This window comes from Danio rerio, chromosome 2 (genome assembly GCF_052040795.2).
Source record: "Danio rerio strain M-AB ecotype USA chromosome 2, GRCz13ab, whole genome shotgun sequence".
Lineage (NCBI taxonomy): Eukaryota > Metazoa > Chordata > Actinopteri > Cypriniformes > Danionidae > Danio > Danio rerio.
The window spans coordinates 23,930,657-23,950,121 of NC_141022.1; the positions used below are offsets into that span (position 1 = coordinate 23,930,657).

Genomic DNA, 19,465 nt, shown 5'->3' on the forward strand with positions numbered 1-19,465 from the left:
CCCCACTGATGTTTAACAGAGCAAGGAAATAATCACAGTATGTCTGATAATCTTTTTCTAATGGAGAAAGTCTAATTTGTTTTATTTCAGCTAGAATAAAAGCAGTTATTATTATTTATTATTAAACACCATTTTAAAGACAAAATTATAAACCCCTTTAAGCTACTTTTTTTCCCCGATAGTTTACAGAACAAACCTTCGGTGTACAATAACTTGCCTAATTACCCTAACCTGCCTAGTTAACCTAAATAACCTAGTTTTGCCTTCAAATGTCACTTTAAGCTGTATAGAAGTGTCTTGAAAAATATCTAGTCAAATATTATTTACTGTCATCATGGCAAAGATAAAATAAATCAGGTATTACAAATGAGTTATTAAAACTATTATGTTTAGAAATGTGTTGAAGACTATTCTTATATTAAACGGGGGACTAATAATTCAGGGGGGGGCTAATAATTCTGACTTCAACTTTATATATATACCTATATACATATATAGGTACATAGGTAGAATATTTATATGTATATGTGAAAAAACAAACAAAATTTGACAAGAGGTCTATTTAACCCTTAATGTTAACATAAAGGTATACCTAACTGTGTGATCCCCTTCCGGTAAGTTCCTGAGACACGATAACATGAAGCGCCGTTTCCACCACAGACTCCACATTTGTCTATGGTTTTACTGGAATACAGTTTCCCATCACACCCGACTACCTGCAATCAAAACAACACAACAGCTAGAGTTGAGCATAATATTAAAAGATTCTCTTTGCTGTCATCTAATGGTCATTTAAGGTTATATTGAAAACACTAACTGTTTCATAACAATTATTCCTTTTTACTTTTTGAGTTTTAATATATATGTAAAAATTAATAGTTTACTTATTTATTAATTTAAATATTAGGGATATTGTCTATTTATCAGTTATCAGCATTATGGTCAAGTCACAACAAGGATGAAATAAAAAAAAAAACAATACAATAATACAAACAAGTTTGATCTGTTGAATAAGTAATAGAATATAATAATAAGTATAGTGTATAGTTATTATCTAATGAATGAGTGCTCATTCTAATAAATAACTATGAGTATATTTTTTAAAACATATCATTCCATTAAGTAATATAACAAAAACAACTAAACAAAGAGAAATTCACCCTTTTAATAACAAAAGATAATAGATACTTTTGTTCAGTTTCAATGATTATTTCAGTAATACTGTTAATAATATGCAAATGTTTACAGAATTTATATACATATTTTTTTAAGTAATATTTTCTGTCTTTTAGTGGATGATTTATATAAGAGACATGCTGTAGCTTTGTTTACCAAACAAATGGTAAGCTTTTTTTATTGTAAACCCTTAAAGTCAGCTTGAACTGGATATACAGTAGCTGAGACTTTTATTTCAGTACGTTGATAAAACGGATCCAGCTGAATCAGAAGATTGGGTAGGGGACAGGGCTTTCTTTAGCTGAGACTTTTATTTCAGCATGTTGATAAAACGGATCCAGCTGAATCAGAACATTGGGTAGGGGGCGGGGCTTTCTTTTGCGCATCATTCCCTTACAGCAAACTTGATGTCAACCTAATGACGCCCACTTGAAATGATGAGCAAATTTTCATTGAAGATTACCACCACAAACAGTGGATTAACTTTAATGGATTAATTATTCACCTTAAGAACAACAATATGAGCTAGCAAAATAAACACTGTAACTTTTAAATTCACTTTAAAAGAAAGTTTATTTTATTTTATTTTATTTTCGGTTTTAGGGGCGACGCAGTGGCGCAGTAGGTAGTGCTGTCGCCTTACAGTAAGAAGGTCGCTGGTTCGAGCCTTGGCTGGGTCAGTTGGCGGTTCTGTGTGGAGTTTGCATGTTCTCCCTGCGTTCGTATGAGTTTCCTCCGGGTGCTCCGGTTTCCCTCACAAGTCCAAAGACATTCTGCAGGTGAATTGGGTAGGCTAAATTGTCTGTAGTGTATGAGTGTGAATAAGTGCGTATGGATGTTTCCTAGGAATGGGTTGCGGCTAGAAGGGCATCCGCTGCATAAAACATATGCTAGATAAGTTGGCGGTTCATTCTGCTGTGGCGACCCTAGATTAAAAAAGAAACTAAGCCGAAAAGAAAATGAATTTTGGGTTTTAGGATTTCACCTCTTTAGGCTGATTTATACTTCTGCATCAAGCGCACGCGTCTGCTCCAGTGCAGCCTGCACGTGGACACATAGCCCTCGCTGTGGCCGTCCCCAGCGCTGATGCGCACCTCTTATTAATGTAACTACACGTCGCAACGACGCGCATTGCAAGCTGTTTGATTGGTCGGCTTGGTATCGCTGACGAGTGTGGGCAGGACCGAGAGCCATGCGAACCCTGTTTAAGAGAGTGTTTACAAGTATCGAGTCCCATAAAGAAGCTCCAGATGGATACAGTTTTGTTTTGTGTTTACCTTATTAATAAAGCTGTTGCACGTCCGCTGGTCCCCCCCACACACCCCCCACCCTCACAAAGTGAGCGAGCATGAGCCACTTGTACATTTAGGTAGCGCTCAATAAAAAAACAAAACACAAGCAAAGAAACTCGACACAGAGGAACATAAACACCTGCTACCAGCTAGCGTTTCGGAAGTGTTATAGCGGTGCAACACAAACAGCATGGAGAAGTATAAATGCACAACAACAGAAAAGGCTTGGCCGTGGGTCACGTGGCACGCAGATCACTCGATGCAGAAGTATAAACCAGGCTCAAAATCATTCCACAAAAATCAGCAGATTTTTTTCACAAAATTTGAAAAAAAATTTGAAAAATTTGATTTTTCAAAAAATCAAACAAAACAAAATCTGCAGATTTCATCTTGGCCTAATTACAGTATAGGTAACTTTGATTAAATAACAACAAATGAAAAGTAATTCCTTTCATTACTTTTTAAGCAGATTAGTAATTTACTTAACAATGACTTTTGCTGCTTGTTCAATCTACTTATTTAAAATTATCTGAAACAATGCAATTTTCATTTTTTCAGGGAAAACTTAATTTTTTTATGTTTAATCCACCTAAACTTGTTAAAACAATTACGTTAAATTAATAGATTAGTGTTGGGACAACATGAAGGAATAGCATAGAACCAACATTTTTTTGACAGTGTACTTTGCAACGGTGACACACCTGACACTGGCCTTCAATGCAAACCCCCTGGTAAATGCCGTCCCTGCAGAACGTCCCATCATGAGCAGGAACCAGCAGTTGCCTCTCCCCTGTGGTTGTAGTGCACTGGAGGTCACATGGCTTATTGGAGATGTTGATGTAATCATCTGAACAGGAGGTGACATCAGCAAAACATCATTACCATCAAGGATTTAGAGAGTTCCTCTACAGATAATAGGTCTTTATGGCATTGAGAGGCCTCTTTTGTGCATGGGGACTCTAGGCTGAGGAAATAATCCTAAAGGGGCATCTGTGAGCTATAATAGAGCTGGCCAGAAGCCAAGACAAGAAATTCAGAAGAGTCGAAAACACTAAAGGAGGAAGGAGGGCAAGTGAACTCAGAAGACTGAAGACGGAGAGAGACAGAGAAGGCTGGAAAAAAAGAAAACACTGAAGGATGTTTTTTTTACCCGGATAAAGTGGAACCCACTCATAGTGCTTCCTGCTGAAGGCTTTGGCATTGAATTGAGAGCACTGGTGCTGTTTGAAGCTGATTCTGCTGTTTGGGCACGGCTAGGCAAACATCCAGACAACAATAAAGACACAGCTCGTGAGCCAGGCAGCAGGTCAAACAGCTTCGTGCTAACATGCGTAAAAATGCACAGTTATGCTAGATGGATGGGATGGTGTATTCCACCCAGAAATATAGTCAAAGTATTATGGGTTATCTTTTCATTATACAGAAAACGCCTTTAAGCATTAGGTTGTACCTGATTTGTGCACAGCTGATACTGTTTTGAAGGTCCAATGCAGAAAGAACTGTTGATGTTTTGGGTCGATGTCAGTCTGAAAACAAGCCATTGATGAATTAGAGCTTCTTGATGATCAGACGTTACATTTTTACTCATTTATTAAAGCTGCAGTACGTCACTGTTGATGCAATAGTGGTTAATAAAAAACACCATGCTTCTTGTGGAAGTACATTGTTAGTGTAGCGACATGTTTATGGACATGTTATACTACGCAGCAGGGATCAACCCAACAGATCAAAATGTATCACAATTTAAACACTTACTGTATGATAAAAATGCATATCAAAGATGTTCATGTTGTAGTGGATTATAAAAAGTTCTAAAGTATACTGTTTTTAAAAAATAGGTAAAAAGGTAAATAAATAAAGCTTAAATCTAAAAGTAAAGTAGGTTAGCAAAAGGTTTTTAAAATATAGATATTAATTTAGAAATGTTTCAAATAAATTAAATTTAAGAGTCATATTCAGACTGAGGGCTCTATTTTGACGGTCCATGCGCAAAGTGCAAAGCGCAGGGCGCAAACGCTTTCAGGGCATGTTAGAATCCACTTGTGCTAATATAAGGACGGAAAAATCTGCTTTGTGCCGTGGCGCATGGTCTAAAAGGGTTGAGTTTATTTTCCTAATGAGTTATAGGTGTGTTTTGAGAATAAACCAATCAGAGTCTCGTCTCCCATTCCCTTTAAGAGCCAGCTGCGTCGCGCCATAAGCGCATTTGCTATTAACATGACGTAATAAGTTCACTTTCGCTTTTGCTCTCATGATAGGGAAAATGATAGGATAGGGAAACCTTAACGCACAGACATCAATTAGCCTATAAATAATTAATTTAGTTTGTTTAGTGCAAATATTTGTTTCAAAACTATTTCTAAATTCAGTTCTAATTTCCAGCAAACAAATGAATGAACAATAATAACGAAGTGTGGTCAAAATACTGAGTTATTTCCAAATACACCTGCTATGCCCCATATGGTTTAAAACCTGACAGGTGGACAAATCTAAGCTTGTTTTTAATAAAACAAATATAAATATGGATATAATAAATAATACTGCTAATAATAATAACATTATACAAAAGCAAATTGAATGAACTGAAAAAGCCTCCCGAGATGAAGGATTCAAGGCAGTGGTTTTTAAAGGGGTGGTCCAGAATGTTATTTTTAAGGCTTGGTTGTGTTAATAAGATGCAAAGCAATGTGTGCTCATGTTTAACTTGAAGGAAATCGTGTTATTTTTTCATAAATCTCACTTTGATTATACACAGCTACTCAGCTAACATGAAAACGACTGTCATATTTCCTAGTTCCTCTAAAAGGCCCACCCTCAAGTGACTCTGATTGGTCATCATCATAATATGCTGTGATACGCCGATCGGCTTCACGTCACGCCCTGACAAGCACGCGCGTTTTGTGTAAACAGTCAGTCAGTCAGTCAACACGTGTCTGTAACGAGTGAAAATGGGATGCGGCTCCTTTAACTGTTTCTGTGCCTTTTAGTGTGTTTATGCGTGTATACGATGAAGTATTTGTAACACGAGAAGCGCATGTGCGCGGGAGAGATTTTTATTGTTCTTTTTCTCTCATGCTCGGATTAAGTTATTTTCTGTGGTGACAGAATAAAGCACAAGATGTGAGATGAGACCTTTGTGAGCCTGGATTGATTTGTTTTTGATGTTACACTCCAGTTGGGAAATCATTGCTGTATTTTTTTTAAATCAACGCGTTACAGGACGTCTTTCATGCATATGCGGAATATGCCTGTGTAAGTAACATGAATCGTTCACATATCTTTTGCGACTTTATTGTCCGAGTTGTAAAACGCATAGCATAGCTGCCTATAGAGAGAAACTCTGCCGTCTCACACAGAGAGACGCAGGTGCTGGCCAAGAGTGCGTGTATGTGTATGTGTGTGTGTGTGCGTTTACAGCCGTTTGATAAATATGGATTTGTAACGTTAGCTAAGTCGTTAGCGGTTACCATAATTTCCCGTTGTTTACATCTTTGCTACAACACACCGTTAAAGTTAGACACTGTACATGTCATGATCAATTTTAACAAATAAAAACACTTACAGGTCATGACTCAGAGTTCACAGCGTCTCCTTGCTCCATCTTTGAGGAGATTTTAACTGAATCCAGCACTGAACTGGGAGAGATTCTGGAAGCTGTGTTTTGTCAAATCATGCTTGCTATGTATTTTATAGTTCTCTGGAACATAATTAATATTGAACTGTAAGCACTTCTGTGTTTGGGTCGTGTCATTTGGAAGCCCAACAACAGAAACAGAACAGCTCTGTGGAAACAGCAGGATGGCATTTCTCTCTCTGCAGTAACGTTACAGCGCCTCTGGCCACGGCCTTTACCTGCGCAGTGTGGGATGCGCAATAACGAACTTTTGTGATCTCACAGGGGGCGGAAGTATTTTTTGTAGTCCCCAAAATTCGTTAATTGTAGGCGTTGCTAAGCTAACTCTGTACAAATCAAGGTCTCCCTTTGCATTAAACTTTGAATATTTTACATTCAGAGATGCTGTTTATGTTCACACAGCTACATTACAAATCAACTGAAGTTTAAAATATAATATCGTAGTGGACCACCCCTTTAAATTCATGTAAGCAAGAAAATAATATGTTTTGTAATATTTTAATCATTTATATTTATATCCTATATATATATATATATATATATATATATATATATATATATATATATATATATATATATATATATATATATATATCCTTAATATATTATATCTTTTTCATATGTAAAGATATTTGCGTATTGCTCTATATCTTGTGTGTAGTGTGTAAGCCAGGCGCACTCTGTGCCAGACAATAGACCGACTTTGTTCTGGTCTAAAGAACAGACTATTTACAGTTTCTCAAAATAGCAACGCACCACAACACGCCTGTTTTTTTAGACCAGAACGCCTATGGGTGCACTTATGAGCGCAAATGCATTTGCTATTTAAACAGCGTGGCGCAATGCCTCAAAATGACCCTTGCGCCAAGCTAAAAATAGCAAATAACAATAGCATTGTGCCTTGCGCCACATTGCGCCGGGTGTATGATAGGGCCCAAGATCTGTTTTTAGGACTTTTAAATCTTTAGGCAAAAGTTATATTGGACATTAGCTGTGCAGTGAAATATCCAATATCACCAAATCATTATTTATAAAAAAAAAAAAATATATATATATATATATATATATATATATATATATATATATATATATATATATATATATATATATATATATATTTATATATATATATATTTATATATATATATATATATATATATATGCAGTTTCAAAAAGTCAAGGTTATAAAACCGCCAAAATTTTGTATGTGTAAAGTATGTTTTTTATTTACTTTTTTTAGGACAACAGTATCTCCATCAGAAAAAAATATACAAAGACGACATTTTTAAATTGTGCAGAAATCTGTGCTTTGACACTAATGAAGACAGCAGAAGTCAATGATTCATTTGAATTGTTTAGCCTGACAAGTGTACTGCTCCAAAATATTTAAATGTTTCTCAAAATAAAATATATTGTGTTCAAAGGGGAAAAAAGTTGTAGTTTTTTCAGGGTGTCCACGGGGTCTTAAAAAGTCTTGAATTTCAAAAACTGAATTTAAGCCCTAAAAAAGTATTAAATTCACTGAGATATGATGTTGTGGGTCTTAAATACTTTTAAACAGGTCTTAATTTTCACCAATTGTCGATGTAAAGCTATGGTCAATTTGTACAACCAACAAATACATCTAAAAAAAACTTGTATTAACTGTTTAGCAATATGGTTTAATTTTCTTCCTTATATTCTTACAATAACATTATATATACATGATTATGTCATTGAACTGTTGTATAAATGCAATATCATACTCATAGCAGTGCGATAAGGCTGTATATCGTCACTGGTGGGACACTTGACTTGTGACCTCGTGTCAATGTACATATATATATATATATATATATATATATATATATATATATATATATATATATATATATATATATATATGAATGGATTATCAACTAACTTTTGTAGCATTCACATTTGTTACCGTAACTTGTATTAATTTATTTTTAAATCATTAGTATTAAAAAAAGGCTGTATAGGACAGAACTGGCCCTTGTTGCTCCATGCAAGTTAGCACTGGTCTAATCAAAGCTGCCAACATTCCTGTTTTTTCCGCGAGTTTCCAGTATTTAAGATTCATCTCCCGTTTTGTGTCCCCAAATAGCAAATTTTAACAGTTTTTTTTACATTTTAACTGTTTTTACTTTTAGATACTGATAATAGCACAGAAGATTTTAGCATCCCTAATTGGTACATAGCATATGCAGCCGGTACCCCTGTAAACTGCTCCATACAGGATTGTCCTCATCTTTGAGGCTCTCCGTCCCCTTCCCCCACACTCACACACCTTTCTCTGCTTCCACCACACTGGGACGTGCTAATGGGAGCCAGCTGGACTGGCTCAACTCAAGCTCTTATCTCCAGCCCAATCTCCCCAAAATGTTTGACCATTTGGTCTAAAAGCCATTTTATAAATTTGTTTGCCATTCGGAGCAAAACTGCCTGTGTCGTGTGGGTCACTGGATGGATGTTCATTCCACATGACATTCCTCTGGGTGCTCTTCAGGATATAAGTCATGGGGGAATTCGCTCCCACTTCCACATTTGTCATGTGAGGGTTTACATGGGATAGTCTGCCCCCTGATATACAAATGTTGATTTATAGATGGTTCATCTTAATGGAATAGAAAAGTTCAGCTGTCAATCTCTTTCTTTGAAGAAAATGAAACTAAAGTATATAATATGAATACGTCACATTAAATTAAAGTCACATCAAGTTAAGGTTATAAGAAATTCTGCCATGTTTATTGTTAGTTCATTCATTCATTCATTTTCTTTTCGTTAATACGTGTTAATACGCAATATATCATTATATAATTATAAGTATACTGTTATTATAAGTACGTTATTAAACAGTGGATGCTCTTCCAGCCACAACCCAGAACTGGGAAACACCCATACACTCTTGCATTTACACACATGCCAATTTAGCTTATTTAATTCACCTATACCACATGTCTGGACTGTTGGGGAAAACAGAGCACCCAGAGGAAACCCACACGAACACAGGGAGAACATGCAAACTCCACACAGAAATGCAAAATGACCCAGTCGGGACTCGAACCAGCAACCTTCAGGACTAAGCTGAAAAGAAAATTAATTAATGAATTTATTGATGCTTACATTTTTCCTAGATGAAACAATAATCCATTTTACCTACATATCAATAACAAAGAATCAAATGTGCTATGTCAAATAGGGAATTATAAAAATCAATCAGTCAATTTATGGTAATTAACTGAATATAGTGAGGAAACTCACAGTCCATCAGTTACAGGCATTTACCATAGCATTTTATCGATTTGTTAAAATCTGATATTTGTTACAGAGCATAATGTTCTTAGTATTGCTTACAGCATAGTTTCACAATATTTTCTGAGATGATACGATTGATATTGATATTGAGGCCATATTGATAATATTTGTTTGAATCATAAAATCAATTTCTTTACAAACCACTAGATGGTAGATTTGAACTACATTTTTTTTTCTGGTGAACCATATCACCTTCAGCATGTAAGTTAGTCAAATAAAGATAGCAGAATCTCAGAAAAATGCACAAAGAATTTATGACAGGTTTTTATTAATGTGTTGCTCAATCTGTCTGCTTGACAATCCCATTTTGCACTGCAGTAATAAAATAGTAGTAAAATTAACAAACTTTCCTTTTTTAGCTAAAACAGATGTTGCCAAAGTTTTCTTTTTTCAGACATACTGTAATTGGAAGTTGGAAAATGTAATAAAATGAAAAAATATTGCAGAACATAGCAAGAAATTTGAAATCACAACAATATTGTATCGTGGCGCAAGAATCGTGATAATCTAGTATTGTGGGAACCGTACCATTTGAGCCCTACAGTCCTATTTTTATACGGTTTTAGTTTTTCAAACTTACCAGCCTCTTTTCAATTAACAACATTTATTTTTTATCAGTTTTTAGTTTTAGTTAATGATAACATCACAGAAAATTCTAGCATCCCTAACTGATACACAGCATATGCCACTGGGATTCCTGTAAACTCCTTCATACAGGATTGTCCTCATCTTTGCGTATAGCAACTATTTAGCACCACTATGTAGTTCTTTGGTTCATAATCATACACTGTAAAAAATATATTGTGCCAATTAATATTTTGAGTTATGTTAACTTAACTGGATTGAATGTGTTGACAACTTATATATTAAAGTCTTACTTGGCTGAACTTACTGTATTATACTTAAATAAAGAATCAGCTGAAGGTAGTAGAGGCTGGAAACATTCAGGTGTTTCCGGCAACACTGACTCTCACTTTCTCATTGTAATGTTGTGGTGTGTGTTTGAGGTTCTTCTCAGATACCAGCTTCTGGGTGAAACTTTGCAGTCTTCAAAAACCTGTTTTTAGTATTAAATAAGCCATACTACTTAAAATGAACACGGTACATGGTGGCTCAGTGGTTAGCACTGTTGCCTCACTGCAAGAAAGTTTCTGAATTGTTTCCCGACTGGGCTAGTAGGCATTTCTGTGTGAAGTTTACATGTTGTCCATGTATTCATGTGGGTTTGCAATGGTTTCCCACAAAGAGATGTGGTAAATGAGTGTGGAATTGGTTATTGTGGACCAAAATTAGTTGTATGTGTGAATGAGAAAGTCAACTTCAATATTTAAGTTCACTAAACTTAAACCATATCCGTTACACTTGAATTATAAACAGGGCTTGACGCTAAATGTTTTGATCACAAGCCACTCGCCATTTTCACTAACTACAATTTTGTTGTAAGGAAATTATATAGTTATGCATACATTTGACTTTGGCATGCTAAAATTACTTAATTTAGATTTTGTGTTATCTCCACAAGAGCACTTGTTAAATAAGCATGATAAAATGGGTTTTGGTTTCATGGTGTTGTATTGCAATTAGTTATTGTTTCACATAACTCAACACTAAGGATTTACCTTTTTATTCTCTGGCCACACCAAAAATAAACAAATAAATAAAAAATGATTTATTTTGCCACAAATTTAATAGAAATACAAAATAATTTGAAATTTTTAAAATAAGCAAAATAAAGTTGTGTACATACAGTTTTTATTCAACAAAACTTTTCTTTTAAAAAAACTATGCACAGTAGTCTGTCCTAGTTAAAGGTGTCAGTTCCTAAGTTAACTACAAAATGGGACGTTATTCTCTTATTAAACCAATGCTATCGCTTTTTTGTCTATTCTATGTTAAAGAGAACCAATCACATCAGTTGTGTTTCCAGGTATGGTTGCTTCGCGCAAGTAAACAAAAGCGCGAAAGCATTTAAACACCCACGCACATCAGCTGTGCACGCGACACTAGAGTCCTCTGCACTGTCTGCGCAAACATGGTTGATTTTGTCAGTTGTGCTTCTTCTCGATGGGCATCCTTATTGTCCGGTAATGACTCTAGTCATTCTTTGGGCTGTTTAAGGTGCTATATACAGTAGCATCCTCTTAAAAAGATATGTTTGCTAGCACTTAAAGAGGTTGTCCTATTGCTACATGTCAAACAATAACTTTTAGTGCTATTTAGCACCATTTTATAGTGTAGTCCCCGCTACACAGTACAGAAAAGAATGAGACAAATGGGGACCAGAAACAATTGAGCACATTCTTCAAAATATCTTGTTTCTGTGTGTGTTCAGTAGAAAGAAAGAAAAAAGTACAAGAATAATGTTCAATTTGGTGAGACCTATCCTTTTAATTAAAAAGTCAAAGCAGAAACATGAAACAGAGCATGAGCATTCGGGGCCAAATAATCCCACATTAAATGAATTTTGTGACCTACAAGTTGATCGTGAGTGACATTACCCAGTGTGAAAAGTGGGTTCAGACCAAGGTCAAATTGACATCTCTTAACCCAAAGCGCAAAGTCTTGCACAAAGCATCAGACCTGTCACTTCTAATTAGGTCTTTTTTCCTAAGGGCGAGCTGGATGTGAACATTCCCATGTGCTAGTTTCACCTCTGTTGCAGACAGTGACGTTCCTGAGAGCGCACTCCTCCTCCACAGGTACGGGAACAGGTGGACCAGCTGCTCCATTCACCCCACCACTGCGCTACCTCGTCTGGATGCCTCTGCAAATCCTCCCTCCCCTCACTGCTGTCCTGGCAGAGACAGAGACACAGTGCTTCACTGCTGCATGATAACATGGAAAATGTGTAAACAATGGCAATTATTGTCAGGCACAAGCACTTCTCTGTGTAACTTGTGGATAAAAGCTGTCATGACTCTCAAGGCACTAATATTAGTCAAATGTCGTAGAGGTGCAATCTTGGTTTCAGCAGTGAACTGGTTTTTCAATGAAAGATTTTACTAGAAAACCTTTCATTTGCATACTGTAATTTTAAGAGAGAGTGCTTTTCGAGAGAATATACAGTGTAATAAATGTAGGTTAAAGACAAAATTATTAGCCCTCCAGTGTAAAATTTGTTCTTTTTCTAGTAATTCCTATGATATTTAACAGAGTAACAACATTTTTCACAGAATTGCCTATTATATTTATCTTTTAGAGAAAATCTAAAATATTTTACTTTGGCTGGAAAAATAAATAAATAAATAAATAAATGTAAAAACTTGAGGTCATTATTATTAGCCCCCTTAGGTTTTTTAATGATCAGCTATACAGAACAAACCACTGTTTTCCAATGACTTGTCTCATTAACAACATTTAAATAAATAATTACACATTTTTCTGTTATCAGGAATAAAACATTGAGAAAAAAGTTTAAGTAGAAAAAATGTTGAATGATGTAAAAGCAAGATACAGTTGAAGTCAGAATTATTGGCCTTCTGCTAATTTTTTTCTTCTTTTTTAAATATTTTCCAAATGATGTTTAACAGAGTAGGGAATTTTTCACAGTATGTCTGATAATATTTTTTCTTCTGGAGAAAGTCTTATTTGTTTTATTTCGGCTAGAATAAAAGCAGTTTTTAATTTTTTAAACACCATTTTAGGGACAAAATTATTAGCCCCTTTAAGCTATATTTTTTCTTGATAATCTACAGAACAAACCAATGTTATACAATAACTTGCCTAATTACCCTAACCTGCCTAGTTAAGCTGTATAGAAGTGTCTTGAAAAATATCTAGTAAAATATCATTTACAGTCATCATGGCAAAAATAAAATAAATCAGTTATTAGAAATTAGTTATTAAAACTATTTTGCTTAGCAATATGTTGAAAAAATTGTTTCTCCGTTAAACAGGAATTGGGGGGGGGGGGGGGCAAGCAGTCTAATAATTCAGAGGGGCTAATAATTCTGATATATATATATATATATATATATATATATATATATATATATATATATATATATATATATATATATATATATATATAGATATAGATATATATAGACACCATCTTCTGGGTGAAACTTTGCAGACTTCAAAAACCTGTTTTTAGTATTAAATAAGCCATACTACTTAAAATGAACACGGTCCATGGTGGCTCAGTGGTTAGCACTGTTGCCTCACTGCAAGAAAGTTTCTTAATTGATTCCCGACTGGGCTAGTAGGCATTTCTGTGTGAAGTTTACATGTTCTCATTGTATTCATGTGGGTTTGCAATGGTTTCCCACAAAGAGATGTGGTAAATGAGTGTGGAATTGGTTATTGTGGACCAAAATTAGTTGTATGTGTGAATGAGAAAGTCAACTTCAATATTTAAGTTCACTAAACTTAAACCATATCCGTTACACTTGAATTATAAACAGGGCTTGACGCTAAATGTTTTGATCACAAGCCACTCACCATTTTCACTAACTACAATTTTGTTGTACGGAAATTATATATGTATGCATACATTTGACTTTGGCATGCTAAAATTACTTAATATAGGTTTTGTGTTATCTCCACAAGAGCACTTGTTAAATAAGCATGAGCAAATGGGTTTTGGTTTTATGGTGTTGTATTGCAATTAGTTATTGTTTCACATAACTCAACAACACTAAGGATTTACCTTTTTTTTTCTCTGGCCACACCAAAAATAAACAAATAAATAAAAAATGATTATTCAACAAAACTTTTCTTTAAAAAAAACTATGCACAATAGTCTGTCCTAGCTAAAGGTGTCAGTTCCTAAGTTAACTACATAAATGGGACGTTATTTATGTAGTATGTTAAGTAGTATATTTATGTAGTATGTTAAGTAGTATGGGGGACAAGCAGTCTAATAATTCAGAGGGGTTAATAATTCTGATAAATATATATATATATATATACAATCTGACAAAAATTAAACCCAATCATCACATACTGAAGAAGACCTATTGTAATCTGCTTGGACCTGAGATTCTGACAGAAATCAGTCAAGTTTGGTGAAGGAAAATCATGGTTTGAAGTTACATTCAGTATGGGGGCATGCAAGAGATCTGCAGACCGGATGGCAACATCAACAGCCTGAGGTATCAAGACATTTGTGCTGCCCATTACATTACAAACCCCAGTAGAGGGCAAATTCTTCAGCAGGATAGCGCTCCTTCTCATATTTCAGCCTCCACATCAAAGTTCTTGAAAGCAAAGAAGGTCAAGGTGCTCCAGGATTGGCCAGCCCACTCACCAGATATGAACATTATTGAGCATGTCTGGGGTAAGATGAAGAAAATTCAATGAAGATAGTCCAATGAATTTTAATGAATGGGAGTCCTGCAAGAATGCTTTCTTTTTGTCATTCCAGATATGTTTATTAATAAGTTATTTGAGTCATTGCAGAGATGTATGGATGCAGTCTTCCAAGATCATGGGAGTCATACACAATATTCATTCTTTTTCCACTGCACCATTACTTTATATCCTATACTGTACATTATTTCTGTTAAGTGACAAGACTTTTGTCTAAGCAAAGTCAGACCTTACTGTCCAATTTAAATAATTAAAAATCAAGGCATGGTCATATTTTATTTTGATAAAATAAGTGTAATCTTCTACTGATGCCAAATGTTCAACTAGAAGTCAAGTTATATTATAAACAGTAAAGATAAACATAGATTAAAATTGAAAACAGGCTGGCTGTCTACACTATAAAGTTTCATAAAAAAAACAAATAGAAAAGCCAAGAAATTAAATGTGAGACAGGCCTTGTGACTTGAGAGAATCAGGGACAAGTGGAGGGCACTTTAAAGAAAAAGATGGAGCTGAAGGTGGATGGAGCCTCCCTAACGGCCCAGATAAAAGGGTCAGCGACTGTAGGCAAATTAAGCAGACTCCTGTTGTCTAGACAGCAGGTTAATCGCTCCTCTTCAAACCGTGCATCAGTGAACTTTAACACAACACAGGCACGGCTCCATGGAGAGTCTTGTGAAGCTCTTAAAGAGAAGAGCTGCCCAGCATGGATGATCTCAAACCAGCTTTAATGGTCAACATTTGTATTTTGGTATAAAGAGGCAGATTTACACAAAGACCATTTTCTTCCCAGAGCTCTGTGCACCCGTTGACCCATCCTGAATAGTGCTCTATTTAGTGCACTCACTGACATTTGGAAAGTTATGGTATATTTAAGCAGGAAATCCGCTTGTTTGAAAGTGACATTTGACATAGTTGTGTACTTACTTTCTTTTATGTAAAATGAGTCACTTTAAACCAGAACTACAGTAGAATATGGTTTAACAATAAGACTCCTAAAGCAAGAATACTGACTATTACTGCAGGCTTGAAGAAAAGCATAACGGGATGTTTGGTAGTAAGGGGGTTTGGCAGACCCCTACAAACCCAAACAACTTGGCCAGAGTTAGTTGAGTGTCCCCCACCCCAAACACAGGGGATCTTAAGGGGATCTTGTCCAAACAAGAGTCTGCATGCCCATATGTTTTTTATCTGAATGCCCTCTGGATGTTTGGATTCTAAATAGACAATAGTCTTTTCCCCCTTTCTAATGCAGTCCTAAACTGGAGGCCCCCCCAGGGAGACCACATGGGCCCAATGAGTTTTGAAATGTCACTTCAGCTAAGTTTAGTCTGCTAATGCTTGAACACGGCGCCGGTCAGGTCAAGCTGGTCATTAATGCTCCAAGTAACAAACAAATTTTATAGCAAAAGTGCAATATTGCTTTCAAATAAAACACCCATAAATGTTAGACTAAACAAGTGAGACAATGGGAATGCTCTATTTATGGACAACCATAGCAGGATGCAAAGCTTTACTTTGTAACAATGTCCAATTCATGAACTAAATTTTGTTTTGATACAGATCTTTTTCACTTTGAAAAAAAAAACTTAATCAGCATTTCTCAATTCAATGGCTGTATTCCTTTCTGAAGGGCTTGTTCCTATGCCCTAAAATGTTTGTTTTTTTAATACACTTCTGCATTATCTGGGTCAAAAATCAAAGTGTGCAAAAATTTATGAGGGGAAAAAATGTCCATCACTTGTACCCTTTGAAATCTTTAATTCCAAAGGGCTCTTTGAAGTGGCAGGTTTTGAGCATTTTGTTTTAAAACGACCCTTCAGATTGGCAGCCATGTTTGTTCTCACTCTAAAGTGCCCATGAGAGTTGAATTAATCCCAACTGGAATTCAGTGAATATAGAAACATGTACGGTGGCCGGGAATTGTGTCTGATCATTGGTAAAAATGTTTTTCAAAATATAAATTTGTCTCGAGCTTTGTAAAAGTGTTTCACACATTTTATTGTTGTTTTGCACTTCCCGGCCACCGTAGATAATGTAAGCATAATAGCAAAAATATTGACAAAAAATACAACTTAATTGAATAACAGTTTAATGAAAATGTAATGATTATAATATGTAAAACCAGCCAATCAACGCCAATTTAAACATCTCCAAAAACATTTCAGCCAGATATTTACTATAAAGTCAAATTATATTTATATTATATGAGCTGAATCTTTACTACATCAAGGTTTCTAGAAAACAAACCCTCTAATAAGCAAAATAAACATACTATTTTATAAACATGTTATGATTACAATATGTAATACCAGCCAATCAACACCAATTTAAACATCTCCACAAATGTTTCAGCCAGATTTTTACTATGAATTCAAATTATATTTATATTATATAAGTTAAATCTTGAAAAAAAGGATTCTAGAAAAAAACCCTCTAAAAAGCATAATAATCATACAAAATATGCCGCAAACATGCAGAACTGGTCTACGTACGTAATTTGCTTATTTGATGAATTTGTCTTTAAACAAGTTCCAATAAAAATGAAGGCAAAATCTAATACATCATTGAGTAATTACTTTGCAAGTTCTATAAAAGCATGTTCACAATAGTTTGACTTACTACAGTCATTACATGACCACAGACCACCAGCATCATTGCTTTGCTGCCATTCACAAATCATCTTCTATGGCCAGATGGGCTTGTAAAATTGTAAATATAAGCGCTACACCCTTCAAAAGTATTTTGTCAACTCTCTTACTTTAAAATTGGATGTACTTCTTATACACATAGCCTACTGTTTTTCACATGAAGTAGGGAAGCATGCAACTTCGTACACAGCCAAACTGTTCGAACGAACCGATTCGTGGAAATGATTCGCAATTCACATCGCTCAGTAGATTCACCTCGATTCAACTTACTCCTGACTCAAAACATGCAACAGAGAAAAGTTGTCATCGGTACAGAGTTTAGAAGCCACTTTGAAAAAAAGTACCAACAATTAATCCTCGTGATTTGTGAAATCTCGCTTTAACTCGCGAATTGTCAAAAACGTGCGTGCGGTTTAAATAATCTCAATAAAATAGCCTAAGTAACAATATTGTGCAGCGAAATTCCCAGACATAAAAACTACAATCGGGCTATGATATCCACAACATAAATCAACACAAAACATGGCATGAAACAGCAATGCCGTCAACGTAAGCGGTTTTTGGCGTGAAAGTTTGAGTCACAGAACCTCCTCTGTTTCCCGCATTGTAACCGGCGTTTGTAACTGAGCGCTTATTCAAAGATGAAGCTTACGACTTCAAGCCCAAACACTGTTTCACAGCGATATACACAAAAATGAACGCGATTTACCTTAACATTTACACCTGCTGCTGTATTAATAATCCATACGTGTATGAGAAAGTATGGTAGTAGAGTGTGTCCGACTCTTGCCGTCCAGAGACAGTACATGGTTCATTTGAGCACAAGCAGACCTCGCCCCCCTGATCTTCACCACAGACTGAAAAGAGAGAGAGGGGCTCGCACTTTGAACGAAACCCTTGATGCATTAATCGCTTTACAACCTGCTGGAAGAGAAGAAAAGCAAAGCAAAGCAGTAGAAAAGGGGGCTGGCCGGACCCACTGGAGATTGACCTTGTGGATTTCAAAGTACAGCATCCTTGAGGATCCAGAAACAGAAGTTTGCCTTCATTAGTCATGTGAATGCTTTGAGTAAACTAGTAGGCGACTAATAACAGGACCAAGACAAAGGCTACTCATTTAGAATTACCTGCTTTGTAACCTAGCCTGTTAGACTATTGTAGTTTCACATGACATGCAATTAATTTGGGCTAAACATTTGGGAAATAAGTGTGTTTTTAGGGTCACTGTAGCATTTGGAGTTTTTCGAAACCTTTATTATGTGCAATGGGTGTAACATGTTCTCTTTTAGATGTTAAATGTTATTATTTAAACACCATTATCCCAAAACTCCCAACATTTACTGTAATTTTACTAAGTTAGTTACTCATATTAAAAGTAATTTTTTTTAACTTAGGCTAGATAATAATCTTTTTAACATTTTATTATTTCAACACTATATTTTTTACCTGAGCTGACCTCAGCTTACATAAAAACAGCTATGTTCTATGTTTGTTATCTAATTTTGACTGCATCTAAAAATGTTAGCAAATGCATTAATTAACATTAATAACAATGATCAGCAGGCCAATATTCTTAACGCATTTATGTTGGTAATAGAAATGGCAGTATTCACCTTCTTTTATAACACATTAACTAATCTTTAGTAAATTTAATGTTAGCAAACATTTGTTGTAAATGTGGTAGCAATGTTAACTTGAACTAAAATACATGTACACAATGTAGAAGTACTGTATTGTTCAGTGTGATGGAAATGTTTAATATTGCTGATCATATATTGATGATTGATAATTATATATTAATATTATAAACTGATTAAGGTGTTGCTAAAGTAAAGTTAAAATGCATTATAAACATTGGGCTATTACAGCCTTGTGTAATCTACTGTTTGTTTAAGAGTTCATGAGATGTAGAGAAGTTCTTATCTAAAGCATCATAATATTGTCTTTAAAAACACACGTGAGCCCATGTTTGGGATCATTTTGCTCACAGAGGCTGTCTGTGTGTGAACTGATCTTTCTCATGCAATTAAAAGACAAACTTTATTTATGTCTGACTTTATTCAATTTCAGTCTTCACATTA

General features: G+C 35.2%; 1 protein-coding gene across 6 annotated transcripts in view; it reads right to left on the bottom strand.

Moving 5' to 3' along the window:
- si:ch211-267e7.3 overlaps positions 1 to 18,243 on the bottom strand; it is a 47,162-nt gene extending 28,919 nt beyond the window's left edge. Inside the window, exons 1-6 of one of the 6 annotated variants that reach the window (XM_087240698.1) lie at positions 18,094 to 18,243; positions 12,072 to 12,209; positions 3,919 to 3,994; positions 3,619 to 3,721; positions 3,170 to 3,315; positions 593 to 716 (exon numbers count right to left, since the gene is read on the bottom strand). In XM_087240698.1, coding sequence (XP_087096824.1) covers positions 593 to 716; positions 3,170 to 3,315; positions 3,619 to 3,721; positions 3,919 to 3,994; positions 12,072 to 12,209; positions 18,094 to 18,101 — 595 coding nt within the window. In that variant the 5' untranslated portion in view covers positions 18,102 to 18,243. Of the gene's footprint in view, positions 1 to 592; positions 717 to 3,169; positions 3,316 to 3,618; positions 3,722 to 3,918; positions 3,995 to 6,030; positions 6,312 to 12,071; positions 12,215 to 18,093 lie in introns of those variants that run through there. The other 5 variants (XM_087240697.1, XM_087240701.1, XM_087240699.1 and 2 more) reach the window with 5 other exon arrangements.
- Between the last annotated feature and the right edge of the window lie 1,222 nt (positions 18,244 to 19,465).